This window comes from Rhinoderma darwinii, chromosome 1 (genome assembly GCF_050947455.1).
Source record: "Rhinoderma darwinii isolate aRhiDar2 chromosome 1, aRhiDar2.hap1, whole genome shotgun sequence".
In the NCBI taxonomy this organism is placed as follows: Eukaryota; Metazoa; Chordata; class Amphibia; order Anura; family Rhinodermatidae; genus Rhinoderma; species Rhinoderma darwinii.
This window is the reverse complement of record NC_134687.1, coordinates 378,281,550-378,306,736: the sequence shown is the minus strand read 5'-3', so window position 1 is coordinate 378,306,736 and position 25,187 is coordinate 378,281,550. Positions and strand designations below refer to the sequence as shown.

Here is a 25,187-nt window from a genome sequence, read left to right as displayed (position 1 = left end):
AGCAAGGGATCAAATACTTATTTCCTTCACTGTATCTCTAGAATGGGCCTCCCTAAACCCCGTTCTACCTTGCTCGGCCCTCGCTGCCTCCCAGCCACTTCTTGATTAGGTTGTCGCTGAGCTACGCTGTTTCTGTAACACCCGTAGAAGTGAATGGGAGTTATGGAAACCGCGTAGCACAGCGAACTACACGGTTTCCGCAGATTCCAATTTCCGGAAACGGCGTAGCTCGCCTTGCCACTCTGTTTTCTATAACTCGCATTTACTTATGGTGACCTTTTTTGCCAGGCAACAGAGAGCTATAGAAGTGTAAATAGAATGTAAAGAGAACTTTTGGAACCATAGCTGTTCAAACTCCCTGTAGGAGAGCTGAGGTGGTTATTAACTGGTTCCCGACTGCTGGCTGTGTTTCTACGGCCAGCGGTCAGGGTCCTTAAAACCCGAGCCATAGACTTTTGACGGCGCGGGTTTTAACTTGCTGCCAGAGTGATTGGGCAGATGAATGTCGGGTCTCCGGCTGTCAGTGACTGCCGGGGACCCTGAGGAGAGGATAGAAGCAGCTTTCGCTGCTTCTGTCTTCTCTGATCACTTGTACACAGCGCTCAATGAACTATGTGTATAGGAATATAGGCAGCGGCCGTGCCGCTGTCTTTATTGCTCCTGGTGTTCATGTGACTGGTCACATGATGGCCGGGTGCCGTTACTGACAGACTGCTGCTGGGTCTTACTAGACCCAGCACAGTCCTATTAGTGACAATCGTCACTATGAGAGGGCTGATTTCCCCTGTGGAAAAGCATGGTGTAAAGAAAAAAATATATATTCGGTTCCCCAAAGGTCTTTTTTGACCGTTGAGGGACAGATCATAGTAATAAAAAAATAAAAGTAAAGTAAAGTGCAAAAAAATTTAATAATATATACACATAAAATACCCATCCCAAAAAAAACATTCCCCCCGCCAATCATTGTTGTAACGCTAGCCCGGACCCAATTACCCTAATATAGACATGTAATATATTAAAATTTACGGTAGACAATGTCGATCACAAATAAAAGGTTTATTTTAGGGTAAAACGATGTTATTACCAAAATAAAAACGCTGAAACGTAAAAAAGCTTATTTTTTTACAATTATTTTCAAACTTTAAGAATAAAAATTCTAAAATCGCAAAAAGGATGTGTATAAAAATGATAAAATAGAGAAACCTGCATTGTCTATGGAAAAAACATCGCAAAAATCACGTCGTTAGGCCAACAAATAAAAAAGTTATAGCCATTTAACTAACTCGTGCTAAAAAGGGCTAAACGGTCTCTGGTCCTGAAGGCTCAAAATAGCCCGGTCCTGAACTGGTTAAGATAGCAGCGAAAGTGAGATAGAGAGAAAAATGCTAAAGTTTAACGTTATTATGTAAAATGGGTCCTTTTTTCTTCTCTGCTCTAGGGGCGGTGGAGTGTGTGTGTGTTTGTGTGTTGTTTTTGGATGTTTTATATAGCTTGTAACTTTTTTGCATCTAGATATATTTTATAAAATAAAAAAGCAATTTAAAAAAAACAAAACTCCGGTTCACGTCTTTTGGAATTACGGAAACAAAGTAGCTCCGCGAGCTTGGCTATTTCCATAACTCCGGACCACCTAATCAGGAAGTGGCCGGGGTTTAGGGGGCCCCATTCTTGAGCTAGCTGCCCAGAGGTGGCACCCATTTAAGGGGCCGTTCACATATGTCCACTGCCCTGTCAGTTTCCCTCCAGCGTGTTGCAGAAAAGCCGGAGGGAAACTGATGCTAGAACGGATCCCATGGCTTTCTATGGGATCTGCTCTGGCACATGGGACATAAGTTGTGCCGCAGTACGGCGCTGGACCTATGCAGGAGCCGGATCCAGAAACGTTACCTGCAGCATTATTGTGTCCGGCTCCCCGGGAGGTTCGGCGCCGCATCCTATTTAAAGTATTATTCACAAGTTAAATTCCAGGCATATATGGACAGTGACGTCAGGGGCTCCTCCTGGAGCGGAATCCTCTGCCAGAGTGTTGGTAACACTTTGGCCGGAGATTCCACTCCTAGAGGTAACCCCTGACGTCACTGTCCATATTTGGACAGTGACATCAGGGGCTCCCTCTAGGAGCGGAATCCACGGCCAGAGCGTCGGCAACGCTCTGGCCAGAGATTCTGCTACTAGTGGGAGGCCCTGATGACCCTGTCCATATATGGACTGTGGCGTCAGGGGCTCCTCCTAGAGGGAATCCCCGGCCAAAGCGTTGTTGATGCTCTGGCCGAGAATTCCACTCCTAGTGGGAGCCCCTGACGTCCCTGTCCATATATGGACATTGACGTCAGGGGCTCCTCCAGGAGGGGCGGTGGGTGGCACTATCTACTATCTGTCAAAAACTGAACGAGATGGCTGTTTTTAACGGCTGACACCCGGACCCTGTTGTGTGAATAGAAACTGCAATCCCAGGGTGGTGTTGGGTGGGTAGGAGATACGGGGTGCGGTTGGGTTGCTGTAAAAGCGCCAAAAACTAGCTGCACCCTGAAGTTAGGGTTAGTGTTTGGCATCTTTGCAGCTTCACAAGGCTACTTCGAAGATCTGATCTGAGGTCAGTGGACAGCAGCTGCCTTCTCGGCTCTCCCTCTCGGCGCTGGCCTTGGCGCTACTGAATAGTCTGTACCAGATTTCAGTGTAGCGCCGAGGCCGGAACAGAGAAGGAGAGCATCACGTCAGAAGTTTTGTGAAATGAGAAGTACACATTTATCTATTCTATCATGTATCCAATCTATCACAAACTATGTACCACTGATAAAATTGGCACATTTTCAGACCCTAGAATACTTTTTAGGTGGACCATTGTGGTTAAAACTGATGACAACTAATGACAACTGATGGTTTTGTAGTAAAAATTGTGACAAAGCCTGATGGCAACTGTTACGTTTTTGCGTCAGTTTTTGCATCAGTTGTAATCACTTGAGAGACAAAAAAACTGATGCTGATACAACTGATATATGTGAACGCACCCCTAGCTTAGATATTATAATAAACTTGATATCAAACCCCCCCTGTGAAAATAAAGGCCACCTGCTTCCTATGTCTGTGCTGAGTAATCAATGTACACCAGCGGTCTCCGCGTTCATACTATGTATGATATCAAGATAATAATTATTTTAAGCCTTTTCAGACTTTTTGTTTTTCCTGTAAAGTGGCCAACCCCTTTAATAAAGAATTGGTATATTTGTCAAAGCTTTCAGTGGGGTGGAGGACCTGCTATGTTTAAGCTATGGGGCCCTAGGATTTCAGTGTACACCCCTGTCTTCATGCCTATGTTACCTATACTGCTGCAACGGACAAGCTATGTAGTTATGCTGGATCAAAGTAGAGACCCATTAATTTCTAAAGGACACCTTCGCATATATTTACAGGAAGGTGTCCGGGCCGTAGAAAGGCTCCGCAAAAATAGGACATGTCCTATTTTTTTTATTTTACGGACCATGCTCCCATAGTTTATAATGGGAGCACGGCCCACAAATGTGGATGACTGTCCGTAGCCGTAATAACGGACCGGGATTACTGCTATGGCCGTGTGCTGGGGTCCTAAACTAGGGAGGCTGATCAGAGGTTTAAGGAGACTTAAGAAGAGATCCAGCCGTTGCCCCATAATAAAGCGGCAATGTTTGCAGCTATTTGCTGTGGCACTATTTTCACATTTTTACTATGTCCATATTAAAGGAGATTTTAGATCATATGCTTCAACTCACTTTGCCATAGTTTTGGCCGTTGGCCATTGATTTGCATGATTTATTTCCTGTCAGCAAACTAGTAAGTTTGTTTGCTTCAATAAAATCCTGCCAATAGTGTACATTTATTCAGCGAGGTAGAAATCAAGGCAGGTTACATAGAAACGAAATCAGCCTTGCCTTTCACAGGATTAGCAAATACTCTACTATTTAAACACTGTATAAGCAGGAATAGTATTTACTTAGGCTATATGGGTCTTAATTCTTGCTATTTATAAAGCTTACATACATATAAACCATGCACAGGATATTAATCCAGTATATGACCAGAATTGAGCATCATAAAGTTACGGAAATAACTAATATACTTTAAATTCTTTGATTTCCCTAATGAAAAATATCACGTTGGCTGCTTCATTGCAAACATTATAAGTAATGTTTATAGGAGTAAACGGTTTATAGGAGTCTTCCTAATTAGTGGCTCTTATTTCCTTAGTATAGGGATCCCAGACCATTGCCATCTACTGTTACTATTGTACACTAAGCCATGTATATGGAAACTCATACCTTCGGAGTAGGGGTGGACATACCATACTACATATACCAGCTGCATATGGGCCCAGTAGATAATGGGGCCCATTGCCACCTTAAATTCAGCTACCAACTTCCTAATCTTAGTGAACTAGGAGCCCATATACTGTTCTTCAACAGGGGCCCTCTGCTGTCTCTGTCCGCCCCAGTTTTGAAGTCTTATTATGCAGCTAGAATAGGGAAAACAAGTGCTTTACCTGCACCTTCTAAATTAAATTAGTTACTCCACTCTTCATCCTGTGTTTTATATGACCCTTATATTTATGTCCGAAGGAACACAAAATCTGGAAAATATAAATAAATCCAAAACAATTCTTGACCCATGTAAAGAATTACTGTACCTGTGCCCCAGGATATCATCCATCTCCCCTTTCCGTTTAACAAAACTCAAATCAGACCTATAAAAGGCTTTTACTTTGTCTGCAATTGCAGGCTAGGCATTCTGCACCCCCATTTCCAAATCTCCACACCTCAGCCATCTGACAGCCAGAAAAGATGGGATCAAGAGGAAATTAAGATCTGTGTTCTCTAAAAAAAATGTCTCCAAGACTGCTTGTTTCAGAAGCACGTTGTAGAAAAGCCTATTAATGTGCACAATTTCACCTTTAGACAAGTTGGGGGATAATTGCTATAAAATATAAAAATCTGCGACTTTTTGTAAGGCATCTTAATTTCCTATATTGCCTCCTTCGTCATTCCTGGGTCTATTGACCAGTCTACTCTGTAGTTAGGTACATTAGAAGCTACACCATGACCAGTTTTCGAGAAAAAGGGCAACAAACATTTTAATTTTGGTACATTGATGACAGGCTGGTGCCGGATTACTGGAAACTGGCTTGTGCTGGATTATCGGAAGCTGGTTTGTGCTGGATTATCGAAAACTGTCTTGTGCAGGATTAGCGGAAGCTGGCTTGTCACTGATATTGGACCCGTCACTGACACAGGACACGTCTCGGACATTGGACACTGATACTGGGCTCGTCACGGACACTGCACGCGGATATTGGACTGGCCACGGACACTGGATTCGTCTCAGACACTGGACACTGATGCTGGACTCGTTACAGACACGGATACTGGAATGGATAGACACAGGTTTCAGGGAACTGGATACAGAACCTTCACAGACTAACTCTGGGTTAGAACTAACATTGCTCAGATACTGAGGAAGTGGGCAGAGTTCCTTAAATGGTCCAGGATGTGCTAGAATAGGCTGGGTTCAATATTCCTTGTGCGCGCGCTGGCCTTTAAGAGCTGGGACGAGCACGCGCACGCACCCTACGGGCATAGGATGAGAGCGGAGGACAGAGCAGAGCACGATGGCGTCCCTGGGCAGGGAGACGCCAGCGACGCGGAAAAGCAAGCTGGTGGCGGCTGGGGTGAGTGAGACCCGTGGCCGCTGGCGCTACATACATTAGTGTGTTATATTGGCATCATAGAACCATTGAGGAATATTTTTTACATCATGGATAACCCCTTTAAATAACGTTTATTTAAAGAAACGGTGTTCACAGTAAAAAAAAAAAAAAAAAATTTTTTTTCCATGATAAAAAAAAAAAAAGGGTTAAAAAGAAGCAGATACTGTATATGGTATTACAGCATAATAAAATTAACACCTTGTTTAAACCACTGTTTATAAATAAATGTTTCTGTATAGTGAAGGGTACAATAGTAAAGTTCCTGGGGGACTAGGGAAGTGAAGGAGTTACATACTTCTCCAGGCACCTGTGATGTCCTACTGCATCAAGAAGCTGAACTAGATCAGTCTGTCTCGGACTAATCACGTCCAGTTTTCCCTTTCTCCGTCCACTGATCATACGGGAGACAGATGTAATGACGGGGAAGGGAGACAGACCGGTGAGCCCTAATCTACCCGCCACTCAGTCCCTGCCTACTTGCAACGGCCCGTCCTAGGCGACGGCGTACAACTGGGCAACGGTCCCTACGCTCAATAAGTGCACGACAGACAAACGGACAAGGGTACACAGAAGCTAAGGGAAATGGGGCAGTTGCCCACGGCAACACCGTGAGCAACAAGAGTAGTGAACGAGCCGAGTCAAACCAGGAGTGTATGAGGTACCAAACGCAGAGCAGGAGAGTAGTCAGTAAGCCAGGGTCAATATGAAGCGGGGACAAATAGTTCAAACAGAGCCAGGAAACAGGAGAATCACAGGCAAAGGAGGAGCAGGAAGTGAAGGTATAAATAGACAGAGGGCGGAAGCTAACTCCGTCAGGCCAGGCTGTGATAGGCTCTCCCACTCCTCAGCCTCCCAGCCTGATTGGTAGAAGGAGGGGTCACTCGATCAGACTTAGGAGCAGGTGCAGACTGACTAAGTACGGGCGTCGACACAGAAGCTGTGTCTGGCAGATCCTTTACAACAGAGAAGACTGTTTGGCTGTAATTTAACCACCACTCCGTTCTGTCTTGTCGAGTAGAGTGCTCAGTGTAAGGCTAGATACACACCGTGTCCGTTCTGCGCGAGTAAAAAAATGCAGCATTTTTCTTGCATTGCAGTTCCGTGTGGCATTCGTGTACGGTGCGCGTCTGCGTTTTTTTTTCGCGTGTATGTCATCCGTATGTTATGGGTTTTTTACGTCTGCAAAAAAAAAAATGAAGGTGTTTTTTTTCACATTTCTTTAGCAACTGGTGTGTGAATCACGGACTTTGTTTTCATGCACCCATTGACTTTAAAGGGCTGCATGGTGCGCAAAAAAAAAATGGGACCTGCAGTAAGTTTCATGCAGCGGACACACAATGCGTGAATAACCATGCATGTCTGAATAGTCCCATTGAAATACATAGGCCCGTGTGATGGCCGTTGTTTTAACGTCCGTAACACGGACATAAAATACGCTTGTGTGAATCAGGCCTTAATGAGCACTCTGCCAAACAACTGGAACTGACAGTGAAGCAGATTGTTTTTCCACTTCACTCTCCGTTTGCTCTGGGCTTCTCGCCCTCGATGGCCCATAGGAAAGAGGGGCTCTAGGCAATTGCCCAATATGATTGACCAGGATTGGAAAAAGGGGTCTGCTTTTTTTTCCAGAAACCGCTTCACTCTTGTCTTGAGGCTTTGTCTGGTACTGCAGCTCAGCTTTATTCACTTGAATAGGGACCAGCTGCAATACCAGATACAGCCTTTGGGCATGAGAGGTGCTCTTTCTGTGAAAAAAGCAGACCTGTTTTTCTAATCCTGGACAACCCCTTTAGCTAGTTAGGCCCCCGAGCACACAGGTTGTTCTCTTGCAGTGATTGATCCTGCTGCTATATTCTATCTTTCTCAGATGTCCCACAGCAGCTGCAGTGACTGAGAAGAAACATCTCAGCAGTACCAGGGAGAAAGAGGGAGGACTAAGAAGACATGACACCCTGGAGTGGGGAGAGGGGGATAGGAAGTACTGGGCTTCTGCAGTGTATGAGAGTGTGAGATGGAGAGTGTGTAGTATTTACCACAATGTGATCACACAACAGAAGGTTTGTGTATGTATGTCTGAAAGTGGATGCCCACTGGGCTCTAATTTTAAATTTTTTTCAAAAGTTAGAGGACCATAAAAAAATTGAGAGAAAAATACCTTCAGTTTAAATACAATGCTAAAACATAGCTGTGAGATATAGGAAAACCTGCACAAGCTAAAAAACTGTATTTATCTAGAATAAGGGTAAGGCCACATGGTGCGGCAACCGTTTATGTTGCGTTTTTAAACCGCAGCAAGTCATTTTTCAATAGAAGTCAATGGTGAAATTATTGTTATGGACAGACTGCTGCTTTTATATTACAATGTGTTTTTTGTGCAGTTAACTGCATCTTCATAATGTTTTTGCTAACAGTTCTGCAATGCTTTGTTAATGAACTACATAAGGGGGGCACCTAACAAACTTTAACACGGGTGAAAACAATGTCCATCAATTATTTCCTTTATAAACGCAACAGAACTGCAGCATTAGGCCTCATTTACACGAGCGTATTATACGCGCGTGCGACGCGCGTGCTTTTCACGCGTGTCGTACGCACCTATAATAGTCTATGGGGCTGTTTAGACGATGCGTGAATTTTGCGCAGTGCGCGTGCGTTGCGTAAAACTCACGACATGTTCTAAAATCGTGCGTTTTTCGCGCATCACGCACCCATTGAAGTCAATGGGTGCGTGAAAACCACGCATGCCGCACGGAAGCACTTCCGTGCGAACTGCGTGATTCGCGCAAGAGCTGTCAAACTCCTGAATGTAAACAGAAAAGCACCACGTGCTTTTCTGTTTACAAACATCCAAACGGAGTGTCAAATTCGAGATGAGCGCACCGAACTTCACCGGGTTCGGCCAAACTCGTTTTGACCGAAACCGGTAAAAAATGTTCGGGTACGCGACGTCAGGAGACAGTCTCTGTCCACGGTGCTGAAAGCGTTAAACTCGTTCAGCACCATGGACAGTGACTTCCGCTCCGAAAATCCATGAACCTGTAAAAAAAAAAAGACGTTCTGACTTACCGATAACTCCGGTCCGACCTCCCGGGATGACAGTTAAGTCCAAGTGACAGCTGCAGCCAATCACAGGCCAAGCACAGGCTGCAGCCAATCACAGGCCAAGCACAGGCTGCAGCCAATCACAGGCTGCAGCGGTCTCATGGACTGCGGCGTCATCCTGGGAGGTGGGGCCGGATGACGAGAGAGGGACGCGTCACCAAGGCAACGGCCGGGAGACCGGACTGGAGGAAGCAGGCAGTTCATGGTAAGTTTGAACATCTTTTTTTATTCACAGGTTGATGTATATTGTGATCGGAACTCACTGTCGAGGGTGCTGAAAGAGTTACTGCCGATCAGTTAGCTCTTTCAGCACCTTGGACAGTGACGGACGTCGACTAGCCTCATCTCTATGATGGCGGCTGCGCGAAAATCACGCAGCCGCGCATCATACACGGATGACACACGGAGCTGCCAAGTGCCTTTTGCGCGCGCAAAACGCAGCGTTTTTTGCGCGCGCAAAACGCACACGCTCGTGTAAATGAGGCCTTACAGAGACAAAACACACATGCAGTTGACCGCGTGCGGTTTTCAAACAAAACCGTAACGACGGACCCTGTGGCCTTACCCTTAATGGAAGAAAATGCCAAAATGTGTTCTAGCTCAACACCACTAATGAATTTACAGTTGTAAACAATGTGTGTTTTTAGGTGTTGCTGTGGAAGGTTAATTGGAGACCACCCTGGAATAGATTATGACTGGCCAATATATTCTACAACACAAGAGGTAAATGATGAGGAATGGTCCGTGCAGAAGCATACAAAGACCACCCCCACAGATGCTTTTGGCACCATCAATTTTCAAGACGGTCATCACACATACCATGCAAAGGTATTTCATATGGTATCCGTGTCCTGTTTGCTTTTTAGGATGTCTTGTGTAAATCATGCTTGCCTCCTTTTAAGAATCATTTTCACTGAGATGAGATTTTTTATGTATGCCTGGCCCATAGATACAGGCGATGTCCCCATAATGAATACTGAAAATTGCCTCCATTAACAGTGACATCAGAGCAACCCCACCAACTATGCCCTATAAACATTGCCAGCAGACAGCCCTCCCATAAATAACACCTCCATGCAGTATCCAAATAATACTACCATATCCTGCCCACACATTAGTTCATGCCATACACATTAACATCAGTGTGACCGCCATTAACCATATCAGTATAGTACATCTCCATCAATTATGGCAGCAGGGTACCCCTCCATAAACCGAATGAAGTGATAACATGGTGGCGGTTGCAGCTCCCACAATGGGGCGCTCACTGCATACATACAGTACTTATATAGCTCCGATGTTGACTGATGGTGGCTGTGGCCTGGCTGCTCGACTGGGAGTGAAGAAACTCTGAAAACTCCAGGAAAAAGGGGAATAGGAAAGTTTGACATTAATAGATGTGACTATCATGTATTTTCTTAACCCCTTCCCGTCGTAAACAACTTTCAGATTTTCATTTTTGTTTTTTCCTCCCCACGTTCCAGAAGCCATAACGTCTTTATGTTTCCGTCGATATAGTACTGTGAGGGCTTGATTTTTGCGGGACGAGTTGTAGTTTTCCGTAGCACTATTTATTTTTGCCGTATAATGTACTAGGAAACGGGCAAAAATTATTTGTGGGGTAGAAAATGAAAAAAACAGCGATTCCTCCATGGTTTTTTGCGCGCCGTTTTTACGAAATTCACTGTGCAATTAAAACAACATGTTAACTTTATTCTGTGGGTCAATACGATTACGACAATACCAAATATATATAGTTTTTTCTATATTTTACTACTTTTACATGTAAAAACCTAAGTGTAAAAAAGAAAATTTATTCTGCATCGCCAAATTCCGAGAGCCACAACTTTTTTATTTTTCCGTCGATTAAGCGGTATGAGGGCTTATTTGTGCGGCATAAGCTGCAGTTTTTAATAATCAAATTTTGGTGTACATGCGACGGTTTGATCACTTTTTATTTCATTTTTTGTGGGAGATGAGGTGACCAAAAAATAGACATTCTGGTGTTTACAATTTTTTTTTTCTACGGCGTTCACCGTGCGGGTTAAATAATTATATATTGTAATAGTTCAGACTTTTGCGGGCGCGGCGATATCAATTATGTTTATTTATTTTTTTACTATGCTCTAGGGGGAAAATGGGAAAAGGGTTTTTTTTTTTACTTTTATTTTTTTTTACACCCAAATTTTTTTTATTTAACTCCTTTTTACTTTTTTTATTAGTCCCCCTAGCGGACTTCAACCAGCGTTCGTTAGATCGCTTGTACGATATACTGCAATACTAATGTATTGCAGTATATCGTGATTCTGACAGGCACCTATTAAGCCCTGCCGGAGGCAAGGCTTAATATGTGTACAAAGATGGCGGACCTGGGGGCGTTCATTAAGCCCCCAGGCAGCCATAGCAACCATCACCCCCCCCCCCCGCGATTTCGTTGCTGGGGCGCGATGAGCTGTTAGAGGGGGTCGCCCCCCTCTCTCTGACGATTTAGATGCTGCGGTCAGTATTGACCGCGGCATTTAACGAGTTAAACTAGCGGGATCGCGCTCGAGCGTGATGCCACTAGTTACTCTGAAGTGTCGGCTGTAACATACAGCCGACACCCTCATCTTATGGAGCGAGCTCACTGCGTGAGCCCGCTCCATACTTCCCCTACCCGACTTTGGCGTATGGATACGTCAGATGTCGGGAAGGGGTTAATGGTAACCAGAGAAAAAACCTACATATAACAAAGTGAACAAATCATACTGTTTATTAATATATTCTTTTTAAATATCAAGCCTAAGGTACTCGTTCTTTTATGCCAACAAATTCTCTTCAGATCCACTTGGCTGCTAAGACATTCTTTACAAACTCAATGTCTTGAGAAACAGGCGCTTTACCCAATTCACTATTCACTTTACCTTATTTTCCAGCTAAAGGCTATTTTAATAGAATCAGACTGCTTGTTTTTTGTTCTTAGTATATAAGAATATCCTTTGACACCGCTGTGGACCAACTGATGCATCTGATGATAAAGGAATGGCAGATGGAACTTCCCAAACTAGTGATTTCCGTTCATGGAGGGGTTGAGAATTTTAAGCTACCTTCAAAAGTCAAACAGGTTTTTGGCAAAGGCTTGGTGAAAGCTGCGGAGACGACTGGGGCATGGATCCTGACAGAAGGCATTAATACAGGTACTTGTTACCTGCTGTCATACTGTAGTTTTTATCTTCTGGTAAATTGTTTGCAGTGGCCACTCAAATACATAGCTGTTCATGTTAGACATAGAGGTACTGGAGGCACGGGGGCGCTCCAGTCTGGCTCATAGAGGGGGGGGTATGGACATTTAGCACATATGGACAGGGGTTGTCATGAAGGATTGTCCTGATGGGACAGCCCCTTTCAACTATTACATGATCTAGATAGTCATGCTTTCCTCTGTAGCACTTTCTGACAATATCCACCTGTATTTATTAGGGGTTTTCGCTTGCAACTCTTAGCGGGTTGTACAGGTTTATAAAAAAAAAAAAAGAAAGAAAAAAAAAAAGGGGGGGGGCAATCCTAATCTATTGGTAGTATTGTGTATTTCAATTTAGCTCAATTCAAGTGAGTTAAATATTGGTACATTTTACACCAGTCAAGTAATATGAGCAAAATAATTCCTCAAAAGTTTCTAACATTTTTTTTTAAAGTGTTACTATAATTCTGTTCTCTTGGCCAATCTTACTTTGTGCATGAAATTCAGGGGGCGCGTGGTACGACTGTTGAGATGTCAGATCGGGTTGGGGAATTATAATGTCACTTTAAAGTCGAGTAGTACATGGATTTACAATAGTAACTAGCATTTGTAATGTATACACTTTGTTCCACGTCCTTTCTGAAATCCTGTGCAGATAAATGATTGCTTCAATTTTAACTGTTTGTAACCTGTATATAATTATAATATTATTTGGTTTCAAAGTGTCAATATCTCCTGCCGAGCTGTGGATATGAAATGCAGTACACACATACATTATATTATTATAACCTTTTAATAATATAAAGACATAATAGGATAGATAGGATTGATCCTCCAAGGAGCTTACGGCCTCTCCTCATCTGTTCTAACCCTGTTGCGCAAATATAATGTTAGTCATCTCTCATCAAATAAACAATGAAGTGTGCTTAATACATTGTGGAATGTAAGTGGGAACTTCTGCCTGATTATACATAAGGGTATTAAATCCTTATGAGATACATTGTAGGCTTCACTGGTCGTCTTTGATTTCCATTTATTGTTTTAGTCTTCTAGTTTAATTCCGTGTTGACAGATAAGTGTCACTGACATATTTCTAAATCTTTGTAACAACGTTTCTTAGAGTCATTCTGTCTGAAAGCAAAGGGATTTCCCAATCCTCATCATGTCCCAGTTGGCGTTGCATCATAGTATGTTGCCTTCAAAACTTTAAGGACCACAAAATATCTAAGTAAGGCTTGGCTTACACCTGCGTCGGTGTGTTCCTTTGTTCTGCTCTGTCAGAGGAGCAGAGCAAGGGAATAAGTTAGGCAACGGTTCCATTGCACGACGAATACCACCGGTGGCTGATGGAATCCATTCACTTTAATGGGTTCCGTCGGGGTGTCCGTCGTTTTACCGGAGACAATAGTGCAGCATGCTGCGCTATTTTCTCTGGTAATCTCTGCCAGATCTGCGACGGATGCCCCTAATGGAGCCTCCAACGCAGATGTGAATGAAGCCTAGGAGAGGAGGTGTGAATGCTGATAGCAGAAATGATGGGGTCTTTGTCCGAAGTATTATTATTATTATGATTATTTGTAAGCAATGAGACGGGAGCCATGATGGTGACTAGGAATACGAGCGGAGCCATTCTGGGAGACTAGTAATGAATGGGGGGAGAAATGCTGGTGACTAGGAATTAGAGGGGAAAGCCATTCTGGAGACCAAGATAGGAACCATGCTGTGGCCTAGGAATGAGAGGAGAGCCATGCTGGGGAATTAGTGTGCTGTATGTCATTGCTGACTGAATTACACACTTTAACCTGCATTCTATGTTCTTTTTTCTTTTAGAGAACCACCTCTATAAAATGCCATTATTTTTGTGCAATTTTGGGTGGTCGGCTCAAAGAGGTTCCACTGTAGAATGTACTGAGAAACCTTTAAAAATTATTTTGTTGGTTCGAATTGAACCCAGCCCCCCCCCCCCCCCCCGCCGCAATTCCTTCATTTTATTTTGGGTTTTGTTTTTACGGCGTTCAATGTGTGGTAAAAATGACACATGATGTTACTTTTATTCTGTGGGTCAATACGATTACGGCGACACAAAATTTATATAGTTTTTTTTTAAGTTTTACTACTTTCACAAAATAAATGCAATTTGTTAACATTTTATTTAGTTTTGTGTCACTAAATTCTGAGACTATTTTTTTTATGTTTCAGTCGAGGGATCCGTGTTATAGCTTTTTTTTTTGCGGAGTGTGCTGGTCTTTTTATTGGTACCATTACCATAGGGTATATATGACTTTTTGATCACATTTTATTCAATTTCTTTTGGGAGACAAAGTGGCGTAAAACCTTTTTTTTAATGGGGTTATATTTTTGCAGTGTACTGTGTTTTTAACGGCTTCCTATTGCGCCCTGCCTTTGTAACATTGAGGACCTGGGGGATTTTATTAGACCCTCGGCTGCCATAGAAATCCACTGGCAAACCTGGGGGGGGGGCGATAGGGTGACAAAGGGCCCTCATCCTCTGTCTAACAGCTCTATTGACCACGGCATCTAAGTGGTTAAATGTCCAGGATCTGATTCATCTCTCCACCTGCCATCGTCCGGGTGGCTTAAGGGGTTAAATTCAGGTTTCGTTTAAAACTTCTTCTGGAGATCAAATAGAACTGATCACATAGAATATTTGCCATTATTTTGAACATATTATTCTTCCTTAATATTATAGTATTTGTATATTGGTTTTCCAGGAGTGTCCAAACATGTAGGTGATGCTTTAAAAGCGCATGCTTCCCAGCACTTAAGAAAAATATGTGCAATTGGGATACCACCTTGGGGAGTTATCGAGAATCAAAAGGATCTTATTGGAAAAGATGTAAGTAGGCCATATATTTTTATTCCTTTTATCAAACGTGTTTTCATATACTTGAATTTCTCTCCTCCTCTGCCTTCCATATTTATTCAAGGTTCAATTGGTCATTAGACATGGTTTAGGCTTCGTTCACATCAGAGTCAGGGTTCCGTTCTGGCGTTCCGTTGGAGCTTCCCGTCAGAACGGAGCCCTGACTGAAACAAACAGAACCATAGGTTTCCGTTTGCATCACCATTGATTTCAATGGTGGCGGATCTGGTGCAAATGGTTTCTGTTTGTCTCCGTTGTGCAAGGGTTCCGTCGCTTTAAAGGAAGCAATACCGTAGTCGACTACGCTTTTCACTCTGTCAAAACAACGGAACCTTTGCACAATGGAGACAAACGGAAACCATTTGCACCAGATCCGTCACCATTGAAATCAATGGTGATGCAAACGGAAACCTATGGTTCTGTTTGTTTCAGTCAGGTTTCCATCCTGACGGGAAGCACCAACGGAACGCCAGAACGAAATGTGAGATGTAAACGAAGCCTTAAATGTACAATATAGTGATATATGAAAAACTGAATGAAGCTTCAGGTTTAGATAATCATTATTATTTTTACATTTTTAGGCAGTTTGCCTTTATCAAACCCTGGTTAACCCACTAAGTAAGCTAACCACTCTGAACAGTATGCATTCCCATTTCATCATGGTGGATGATGGCACTGCCGGGAAGTATGGAAATGAGAAGAAACTTAGAAGGAACCTTGAGGAATATATATCTCTTCAGAAAATACATACCAGTAAGTGTATAATTACTGTGTGGATAATTACATTAATATACAGTAGAATTATATTTTACAAACCTACCCAAGAAATATTTCGTGGGAAATGTCAGAAGTTCACTCTGAGATACAATGTATCCCCACTTAAAGGTTATGTACACCTTTTGTAGGCAACTTTTTTTTTTTAATACACCGCGTTCCAAATTATTATGCAAATGTTATTTTTCGCTGATTTTCCTAAATAGTCGATGCAAATGACAGTCAGTATAATCTTTAAGCCATCAACCGTTGGAGTATAATGCAAATTTTATTGAACAAATCTCCTAATGATAACAGATTTTTTTTTAGAAGTAAAAAACGCAAAATGCACTGTTTCAAATTATTATGCACAACAGAGATCAAAACATTTTAAAGGTTGTAAAGCGAACTAAAATGGTAATTTTTTGAATTTGCAGCATCAGGAGGACATATTTACAGAAATCAAAAGCTCTTTCAATAAAAAAAACCTTAACAGGCCAAGTTACATGTTAACATAGGACCCCTTCTTTGATATCACCTTCACAATTCTTGCATCCATTGAGTTTGTGAGTATTTGGACAGTTTCTGCTTGAATATCTTTGCAGGATGTCAGAATAGCCTCCCAGAGCTTCTGTTTTGATGTGAACTGCCTCTCACCTTCATAGATATTTTGCTTGAGGATGCTCCAAAGGTTCTCAATGGGGTTGAGGTCAGGGGAACATGGGGGCCACACCATGAGTTTCTCTCCTTTTATGCCCATAGCAGCCAATGACACAAAGGTATTCTTTGCAGCATGAGATGGTGCATTGTCATGCATGAAGATAATTTTGCTACGGAAGGCACGGTTCTTCTTTTTGTACCACGGAAGAAAGTGGTCAGTCATAAACTCTACGTACTTTTCAGAGGTCATTTTCACACCGTCAGGGACCCTAAAGGGGCCTACCAGCTCTCTCCCCATGATTCCAGCCTAAAACATGACTCAGCCACCTCCTTGCTGACGTCGCAGCCTTGTTGGGACGTGGTGGCCATTCACCAACCATCCACTACTCCATCCATCTGGACCATCCAGGGTTGCACGGCACTCATCAGTAAACAACACGGTTTGAAAATTAGTCTTCATGTATTTCTGAGCCCACTGCAACCGTTTCTGCTTGTGAGCATTGTTTAGGGGTGGCCGAATAATAGCTTTATGCACACTTGCAAACCTCTGGAGGATCCTACACCTTGAGGTTTGCAGGACTCCAGAGGCACCAGCGGCTTCAAATACCTGTTTGCTGCTTTGCAATGGCATTTTAGCAGCTGCTCTCCTAATCCTATTAATTTGTCTGGCAGAAACCTTCCTTATTATGCCTTTATCTGAACGATCCCGTCTGTGCTCTGAATCAGCCACAAATATTTTCACAGTACGATGATCACGCTTAAGTTTTCTTGAAATATCCAATGTTTTCATTCCTTGTCCAAGGTATTGCACTATTTCACACTTTTCAGCAGCAGAGAGATCCTTTTTCTTTCCCATAATGCTTGAAACCTGTGGCCTGCTTAATAATGTGGAACGTCCTTTTTAAGTAGTTTTCCTTTGATTGGGCACACCTGGCAAACTAATTATCACAGGTGTCTGAGATTGATTACAACGATCCAAAGAGCCCTAAGACACAATACCATCCATGAGTTTAATTGAAAAACTAATAATTAAATGTTTGACACTTAAATCCAATGTGCATAATAATTTGGAACACGGTGTAAATCTATGTTTGTGTTTTACAAATATTTGTTGAATTGAATTTTATGTTTTTTATTTAACTATATATCTTCTATGTATCCTCTTTACAAAGAAGTTGTATCGTTCGCTGTCAGCCATATCTATCTGGTAAGCTGTACTGACCGCTCAGCTGAGAGCGGACGCTGTATGTCTATAACACAAAGGATTACAATAATATCTATCACATCTAAGTTCCACAGATAAAGGACCCGCACACAGCAGCCGCACACAGGCCCGCTGTCAGCAGAGCAGTCAGTGCAGCTGAACTGATGGATTCGGCTAATATCGGACGAGATGAGGGAAAAGCAATGAGCTATAAAAGACTTATGCATCGCAATAAGGCTTCTGTGGGATTGGACCAGACGGGCTAGCCTTCGCTTCCCTCGCGCATCAATGAGCCTTGGACGCCCATGACCTTGTCGCGGGTTCACTGGTTGTCCTACCTTGGAACAACTTTAGTAGATACTATTGGCTACATACCGGAAAAACCCCACAAGACATGTTATTTTGAAGATGATCTGACCCAGTCATCTAGCCATCACAATTTGCCCTTGTCAAAGTCACTCAGATCCTTACATTTGCCTATTTTCTCTGCTTCCAAAACCTCAACTTCAAGAACCGACTGTTCACTTGTTGCCTAATACAGTACATCCCACCTCTTGACAGGCACCATTTTAATGTGATAATCAATGTTATATATTTCACTTGTGAGTGGTTTTAATGTTATGGCTGATCAGTGTAGGTGGGTGGAGAGGGTCTGTGAGTGTCTGCCATTGCATATACTCTTTTATAAATGTAATATATAATAAGACACAGTGCGTATATGTATAAATACAAAGCTATCGATGTCTATTTGGCAGGAATGGGACAAGGTGTCCCCGTAGTTGGCCTGGTAGTAGAAGGAGGTCCTAATGTTATCTTGATGGTGTGGGAATATGTCCGCAGCAATCCATCCATTCCTGTGGTGGTTTGTGAAGGGACAGGGAGAGCGGCTGACCTCTTGGCGTTCACACACAAGCACACAGCAGATAAAAGGTAAAATTGTTTTCATTCCTCTTTTATTTGCTTATTGTAAATATAGAGCAATTTTAAAGAAGCACTCCGGAGAAACTGCCCTCCATTTGTTAACTACATTAGATCAGGTAAAAGGTAGTGACATTTATTCTCTTATCGGTGGCTTTATTTTAAAGTTGGCCAATCTGTTCCTGGCTACCGTTTGGTCATGGGAACCGCACTCTGACTCTCTGAATAATACAGCGTCTGCTGTGTAGATCGGAGGTCAGTCTCTCTATGCACTCTCATCGAGGCTCTCATAGGCTTGCATAAAGAGACTGACTTCCAGTCCTCACAGCAGATACTTTAGAATTCAGAGAGTAAAAGTGCAGATCACCTGACCCAACGGATTGACTTACTTTAAAATAAACCCTCCAGTAAGATAATAAATTTAATTACCTTTTCACTTAACTAAGGTGGAAAACAAAATTCCCCAGAGTGCTTCTTTAATGATATCCTATCACTAGCTTTGCAAGAAAATAAGCTTTTCTTTTTTGTTCTCTGTGTCACATAAGGAAATGGTCACATACATCCGCAAAACCGCCGCAAAACCACCATGCAGTTGTCAAATACTTTTGCTGTATTTTTAAATAAATTTTCTAGGACTTCTTGTATACAGTTTTTCTCATGAAAGTCAATAAGGAACCATCATAAAAAGCCCTCAATAGATAGGACATTCCCTAAAACTGCCTGGTTTTCAGCCACATTGCATAAACTGGATTTTTTATAAATCCTATTTACTATCATAAAAGATACCACGGCAGCCAAAATGCAAAAGATAAGGTACATGGGAACCTTTATGCAATGCACATCTTTCCTCCAAAACTTTATTGTGTATGTATACATTATTCACAATGTCACAGACCTGGCTGACTTCTAATTGAGATAGTGTATAACATAATTGGAAATATAGACCGATCTGAACTGGTATGCAGTTATTATTTTATAGTCCATTACCCTGTAGTGTGGAATAGTATGAAACGAAGCTATACCCATGCTGCTTCTGTACAACACCCATGTAGAAAACCTGCTCCCCATGTATTGCCTAACTAGTGGGCTTGTACTATTCTTGTGCCTGTGCAGAGTAGCCAATCTGGGCACACAGAGCTGCAGTATACAGCATGGGGGGGTAATGCCTGTAATTTATTACGTTGTACACTACTTGTTATGGGTGGCATAACCTCTTCTAAAGTAAAAGCTGTACCTGTATTGCAAGTAAAGCCAAAAAGAATAATAATAATCTGTTTAGAAAGTTCAGGGTACAACAAAATTTATTTTTTTTTAATGTGATTTTGTGGTCTTTAATATAACATGTACATTGTAAAAGTCATGGGAGTCCAGTAGGATGATTCATATTGTGCCTTTGCTGATTCTCCTTTCTGTCTTTCTTCTATAGAGAGTTTACTGAGCAACTGAAGGATGAAATTCTGCAAATGATACAGAAGACATTTAGTCTCGGTCATAGAAAGTCTAATCACGTTTTATTTATTCTCATGGAGTGTATGGAGTGCCGTGATTCTGTAAGTGAAATGCTTATTTCTAAACTCCTTTTCTGTTGAATGGACATAGAATTGCCATAATTTGAATAATAAATACTCAAGATGTCATTACTGTATTTTTATTTTATTTTAGTTCTGACTAATTTTAATTGGTTTATGTTGGGTTTTGGGTCCTAATTTTACCAGAAATGTTGACTTTTATGGAACAGAACATCTAAAATACTGACATTTTGTTTTGGTACTTTTATTTTCATTTATGGGTAGGGGGTGTCCCATTTAAAGAGGAAGAGTAGAAGGGCCTGATCGGAACAATGTTTACCTATGTGTGAACATTAAAAAAGTGGCAAAGATGTTGAAACTCAGGTCAGACGTTCATTTAGCTGAATAAATCTGAAACAAATCCCGGTAACAGTGAGAGTTTCTGATTTATTTGGTTTCAGAATGCCAGAACGACACCGCTCTAATAAATTCATCCTTTATTCACATTATTTTAATATTGTGATGTCATTTGAGGGTTTATGTACACAAATAAATTTGCATATGTTGAAATACTAACCCACATTGTAAATACTTCAATGATATACTCCATATGCTCTGTAATACACACCGGTGTAGTGGGTCACATGACACACTGCCCAGCTGCTTACCCGGAGCACCTCTGGTGGAGAAGCCTGGTCAAGGAAGGTGTCCGGAAATTTTTAATTTACCAGGGCTAAGGAAGGTAAGGCTGCCAAGGGTGAAAAACCACCAGGGGCACGGACAAAAATCTGATTTTAAGTTTTGCCTTGAATGCCTTTAATGTGAAATATACAGTACGGTGTAAAACTTTTAGGCAGTTGTGGAAAAATGCTACAAAGTAAGAATTCTTTCAAAAAATAGAAGTGTTAATGGTTGTTTTTTTTATCAATTAACAAAATACAAAGTGAATGAAAAGAAAATAAATCTAAATCAAATCAAATATTTGGTGTAACCACCCCTTTTCTTCAAAACAGCATCAATTCTTCCAGGTACACTTGCACAAAGTCCTGGATTTTGTAGGCTTATAGTTAGGGGTAGTATTAACCAATAATACCAAACAGGTGATAATGATCATCATTTTCATATGTAAGTTTGAACCACAGTCATTAACTGTAACAGAAATAGCTGTGTAGGAGGCTTACAACTGGGTGAGGAACAGCCAAACTCTGCTACAAAAGTGAGATTGTGGAAAACAGTTTCATGTCACAGGTCCATGGCAAGACTGCGCACAGCAAAAAGACACTAGGTAGTTATACTACATCAGCAAGGTCTCTCCCAGCACAAAGAAACAGGGCAACATTCAAGACCGTAGACGCAGTGGTCGGCCAAGGAAACTTCGTGCAACAGATCAAAGACACATCGTTCTTACATCCCTTCAAAATCAGAAGATGTCCAGCATTGCCATCAGCCCAGAACTGGCACAAACCAGTGGGACCCAGGTACACCCATCTACTGTTTGGAGAAGTCTGGCCAGAAGTGGTTTTCATGGAAGAATTGCGGACAAAAAGCCATACCTTTTGATGTGGAAACAAAGCCAAGTGACTCAACTATGCACAAAAACATAGGAACTGGGGTGCAGAAAAGTGGCAGCAGGTGCTCTGGACTAATGAGTCAAAATTTGAAATATTTGGCTGTAACAGAAGGCAGCTTGTTTGCCGAAGGACCGGAGAGTGGTTACACAATAATGAGTGTCTGCAGGCAACAGTGAAGCATGGTGGAGGTTCCTTTGCAAGTTTGGAGCTGCATTTCAGCAAACGGAGTTGAGGATTTGATCAGGATTAATGGTGTCCTCAATGCTAAGAAATACAGGCAGATACTTATCCATCATGCAATACTACCAGGGAGGCATCGGATTGGCTCCACATTTATTCTGCAGCAGGACAACGACCCTAAACATACAGCCAATTTCATTGAGAACTATCTTAAGCGTAAACAAGAACAAGGAGCTCTGGAAGTGATGATATGGCACCCACAGAGCCCTGATCTCAACATCATCGCGTCTGTCTGGGATTACATGAAGAGACAGAAAGATTTGAGGAAGCCTACATACACAGAAGATATGTGGTTAGTTCTCCAAGATGTTTGGAACAACCTCCCTGCCGAGTTCCATCAAAAACTGTGCAAGTGTACCTAGAAGAATTGATGCTGCCTTGAAGGCAAAGAGTGGTTACACCAAATATTGATTTGATTTTAATTTCTCTTCTGTTTATTCCCTTTGTATTTTGTTAATTGAGAAAACAAAACTATTACTACTTTTTTTAAAGCATTCCTACTTTGCAGTATTTTTCCCTAATGGCCTAAAACTTTTGCACAGTACTGTGTGTGTGTGTGTGTGTGTGTGTGTGTGTGTGTGTGTGTGTGTGTGTGTGTGTGTGTGTGTGTGTATGTATGTGTGTGTGTATATACAGTGAAGGAAATAAGTATTTGATCCCTTGCTGATTTTGTAAGTTTTCCGACTGTCAAAGACATGAACAGTCTAGAATTTTTAGGCTAGGTTAATTTTACCAGTGAAAGATAGATTATATAAAAAAAAAAACTGAAAATCACATAGTCAAAATTATATACATTTATTTGCATTTTGCACAGAGAAATAAGTATTTGATCCCTTTGGCAAACAAGACTTAATACTTTGTGGCAAAACCCTTGTTGGCAAGCACAGCAGTCAGACGTTTTTTGTAGTTGATGATGAGGTTTTCACACATGTTAGATGGAATTTTGGCCCACTCCTCTTTGCAGATCATCTGTAAATCATTAAGATTTTGAGGCTGTCGCTTGGCAACTCGGATCTTCAGCTCCCTCCATAAGTTTTTGATGGGATTAAGGTCTATCTGTCACTGGTAAAATTAACCTAGCCTAAAAATTCTAGACTGTTCATGACTTTGACAGTGGGCAAACTTACAAAATCAGCAAGGGATCAAATACTTATTTCCTTCACTGTGTGTGTGTGTGTGTGTGTGTGTGTGTGTGTGTGTATATATATATATATATATATATTATACTGTACTACCATAAATTTATAAATTGAAGGTCAGGACTTAGAATTAATTGTAACAGAAAACGTAATTGCTTGGAGTTTCACTGCGTTTTGTCTTTTTACCTTTAACCCGTATGAGAGAGAAAATAATAAACATGTTTTTTTTCCTCTTAGATCACCATATTTGATGCAGAATCTGAAGAACAACAAGATATTGATATGGCAATTTTGACAGCTCTTCTTAAAGGTTAGAAACCTATTTCATACAGGGTAATAGTTAGAGCCTGGATTGTATAGTAAAGTAAAGATCTTTCATTTCGCCCAGTCACAGTAATTGGTACATACTTATTTTAGGCTGTTATTATGTTCAAAATTTTGTTATCTAAAAATAAAATAAGCTAACTAATAGTGCTCTCTCCAATTGCTTTGTGTGTCCGCTATGTACTGTATTATAGAGGCAGGGCCTAATAGGAACAAGTAAAAATAACAATATACTGCAATATAGAAGTATATCACTGTATTGTACCAGCAGCTTAAAGATCGCTTGTTCAAATCCTCTATGGGGGACTGATAAAAAAAAAAGTAAAAAAACAGCTAACTAAAGTTTTTATTATAGTAAAAAAAAGAAAAAAATATTAAGTTCAAAACTCCCCATTTTTCCTCCAAACTAATGTAAAAAAATAAGAAAACAAACATAACTGGTATTGCCGCATCTGTAAAAGACTAAACTATTACAATATAACATTATTTAACCTGCAGGGTGAATTCCATAAAAAAACAAAACATCAAAATAAAAAACACTTGAATTGCTATTGCAGATAATTTTTTACTCGTATATATCGGAGACCGCATAACTATAAGACTACGACCTCTATAGCTATGTCACTAGATAGGATTAGTTACATTGGCTCAGCAGACTGTATAACACATGATAGTGTTAGATACACTGGCTAAGCGGATGTATCTAAGCCTATCATGTGTGATACCAAGGCCACAGCAGACAGTATCACACATGATAGGCTTAGATACAAGGCCACAGCAGACAGTATCACACATGATAGGCTTAGATACAAGGCCACAGCAGACAGTATCACACATGAGACTTAGATACAGGTTCCCAGCAGTCAGTATTTATATACTAATCCTCCTCACGCCTGCGGGTCCTCTTCGGGTGCAGCACTGGATCCTGATGCCATTCAGCATACCAACAATATGTGAACTGCACATACAATGTTCTAATGCTTATTGGTATCAGTGCCCAGCGCTGTGGTCAGACATGGTGCAGGGGCTATGGGCCCTCCTGGCTTCAGGGATCAGTCGTAACTGCGACCACTGCGGCTCCTATAGCTATGCCGCTGCGCTAACCCAAACCAAGTTATGTGACAGCTTGGCAGGCAACAACATTTTTGAATTAACAGTAGGGAATACCTGTGCACCTAGGTAAGCTTCCCTTGGCTCACCTAGGCACTGAAGCCCTGCCTGTTGTCGCCTAGAATAGGCAATGATTTGGTGTCCAGTCTCCCCAGAGTTGAATCAGAGCTCGTTCAGTTGTAGGTTTTGTTACCCCGATCTGCATGGGTTCCCCAGCAGATTATTGCACCACCCGACATCCCTCCCAACCCCAACAAAAATCTTATTGCGGCAGCAGCTGTCAGGGAGAGACTGCGCTGGACCACAGAGTTGCAGCATGACTTCCCTCTCAAGAGGAACAGCATTGTTAGCAAAGGAAAAGGGCATCAAGGGAGGAACAAACAGCCATAACTGGGGGACCATTTTGATTTTTGTTATGGTGCCCCCTGTCTTCTAAGTATGCCACAGATGACAAAAATGTATTTGCAGATACATGGTTTTACCCTTGTTTAGACGGTCAATGTTTTACTCTAAGGGCCAATAAAGAAGGAGGTATGATATTAATAATTACTTAAAGAAGTTCCCTAACTAAATTTAGTGCAGAGTCCGAGTTACCCTGTAAAACAATAAACACTGATAGTTTAGAAAACATTTATTTTATTTGCAGCATTGTCAGTCATTTTTGAAGGTCTTCTTGCTGTTTTCTGGAGGCAGGAGGATCTAGTATCTTGGAGCATGAAGACACTTGTGGAATGTCACCATCCTTGGAGGCATGTTCTGTCAAGGATGATGAAAAACTGGAGATGGTGAACTTAGCCTGATGATCATTGTAACACCTCTG

The 25,187-nt window shown here is 41.7% G+C and overlaps 1 protein-coding gene across 1 annotated transcript in view; it reads left to right on the top strand.

Annotated features, from left to right (window-relative positions):
* TRPM6 (transient receptor potential cation channel subfamily M member 6) overlaps window positions 1–25,187 on the top strand; it is a 180,119-nt gene that overhangs the window by 7,321 nt on the left and 147,611 nt on the right. The window contains exons 3-9 of the mRNA XM_075860466.1: window positions 9,484–9,664; window positions 11,799–12,012; window positions 14,789–14,913; window positions 15,522–15,693; window positions 18,313–18,487; window positions 19,902–20,025; window positions 23,171–23,243. Coding sequence (XP_075716581.1) covers window positions 9,484–9,664; window positions 11,799–12,012; window positions 14,789–14,913; window positions 15,522–15,693; window positions 18,313–18,487; window positions 19,902–20,025; window positions 23,171–23,243 — 1,064 coding nt within the window. The remainder of the gene's footprint in view (window positions 1–9,483; window positions 9,665–11,798; window positions 12,013–14,788; window positions 14,914–15,521; window positions 15,694–18,312; window positions 18,488–19,901; window positions 20,026–23,170; window positions 23,244–25,187) is intronic.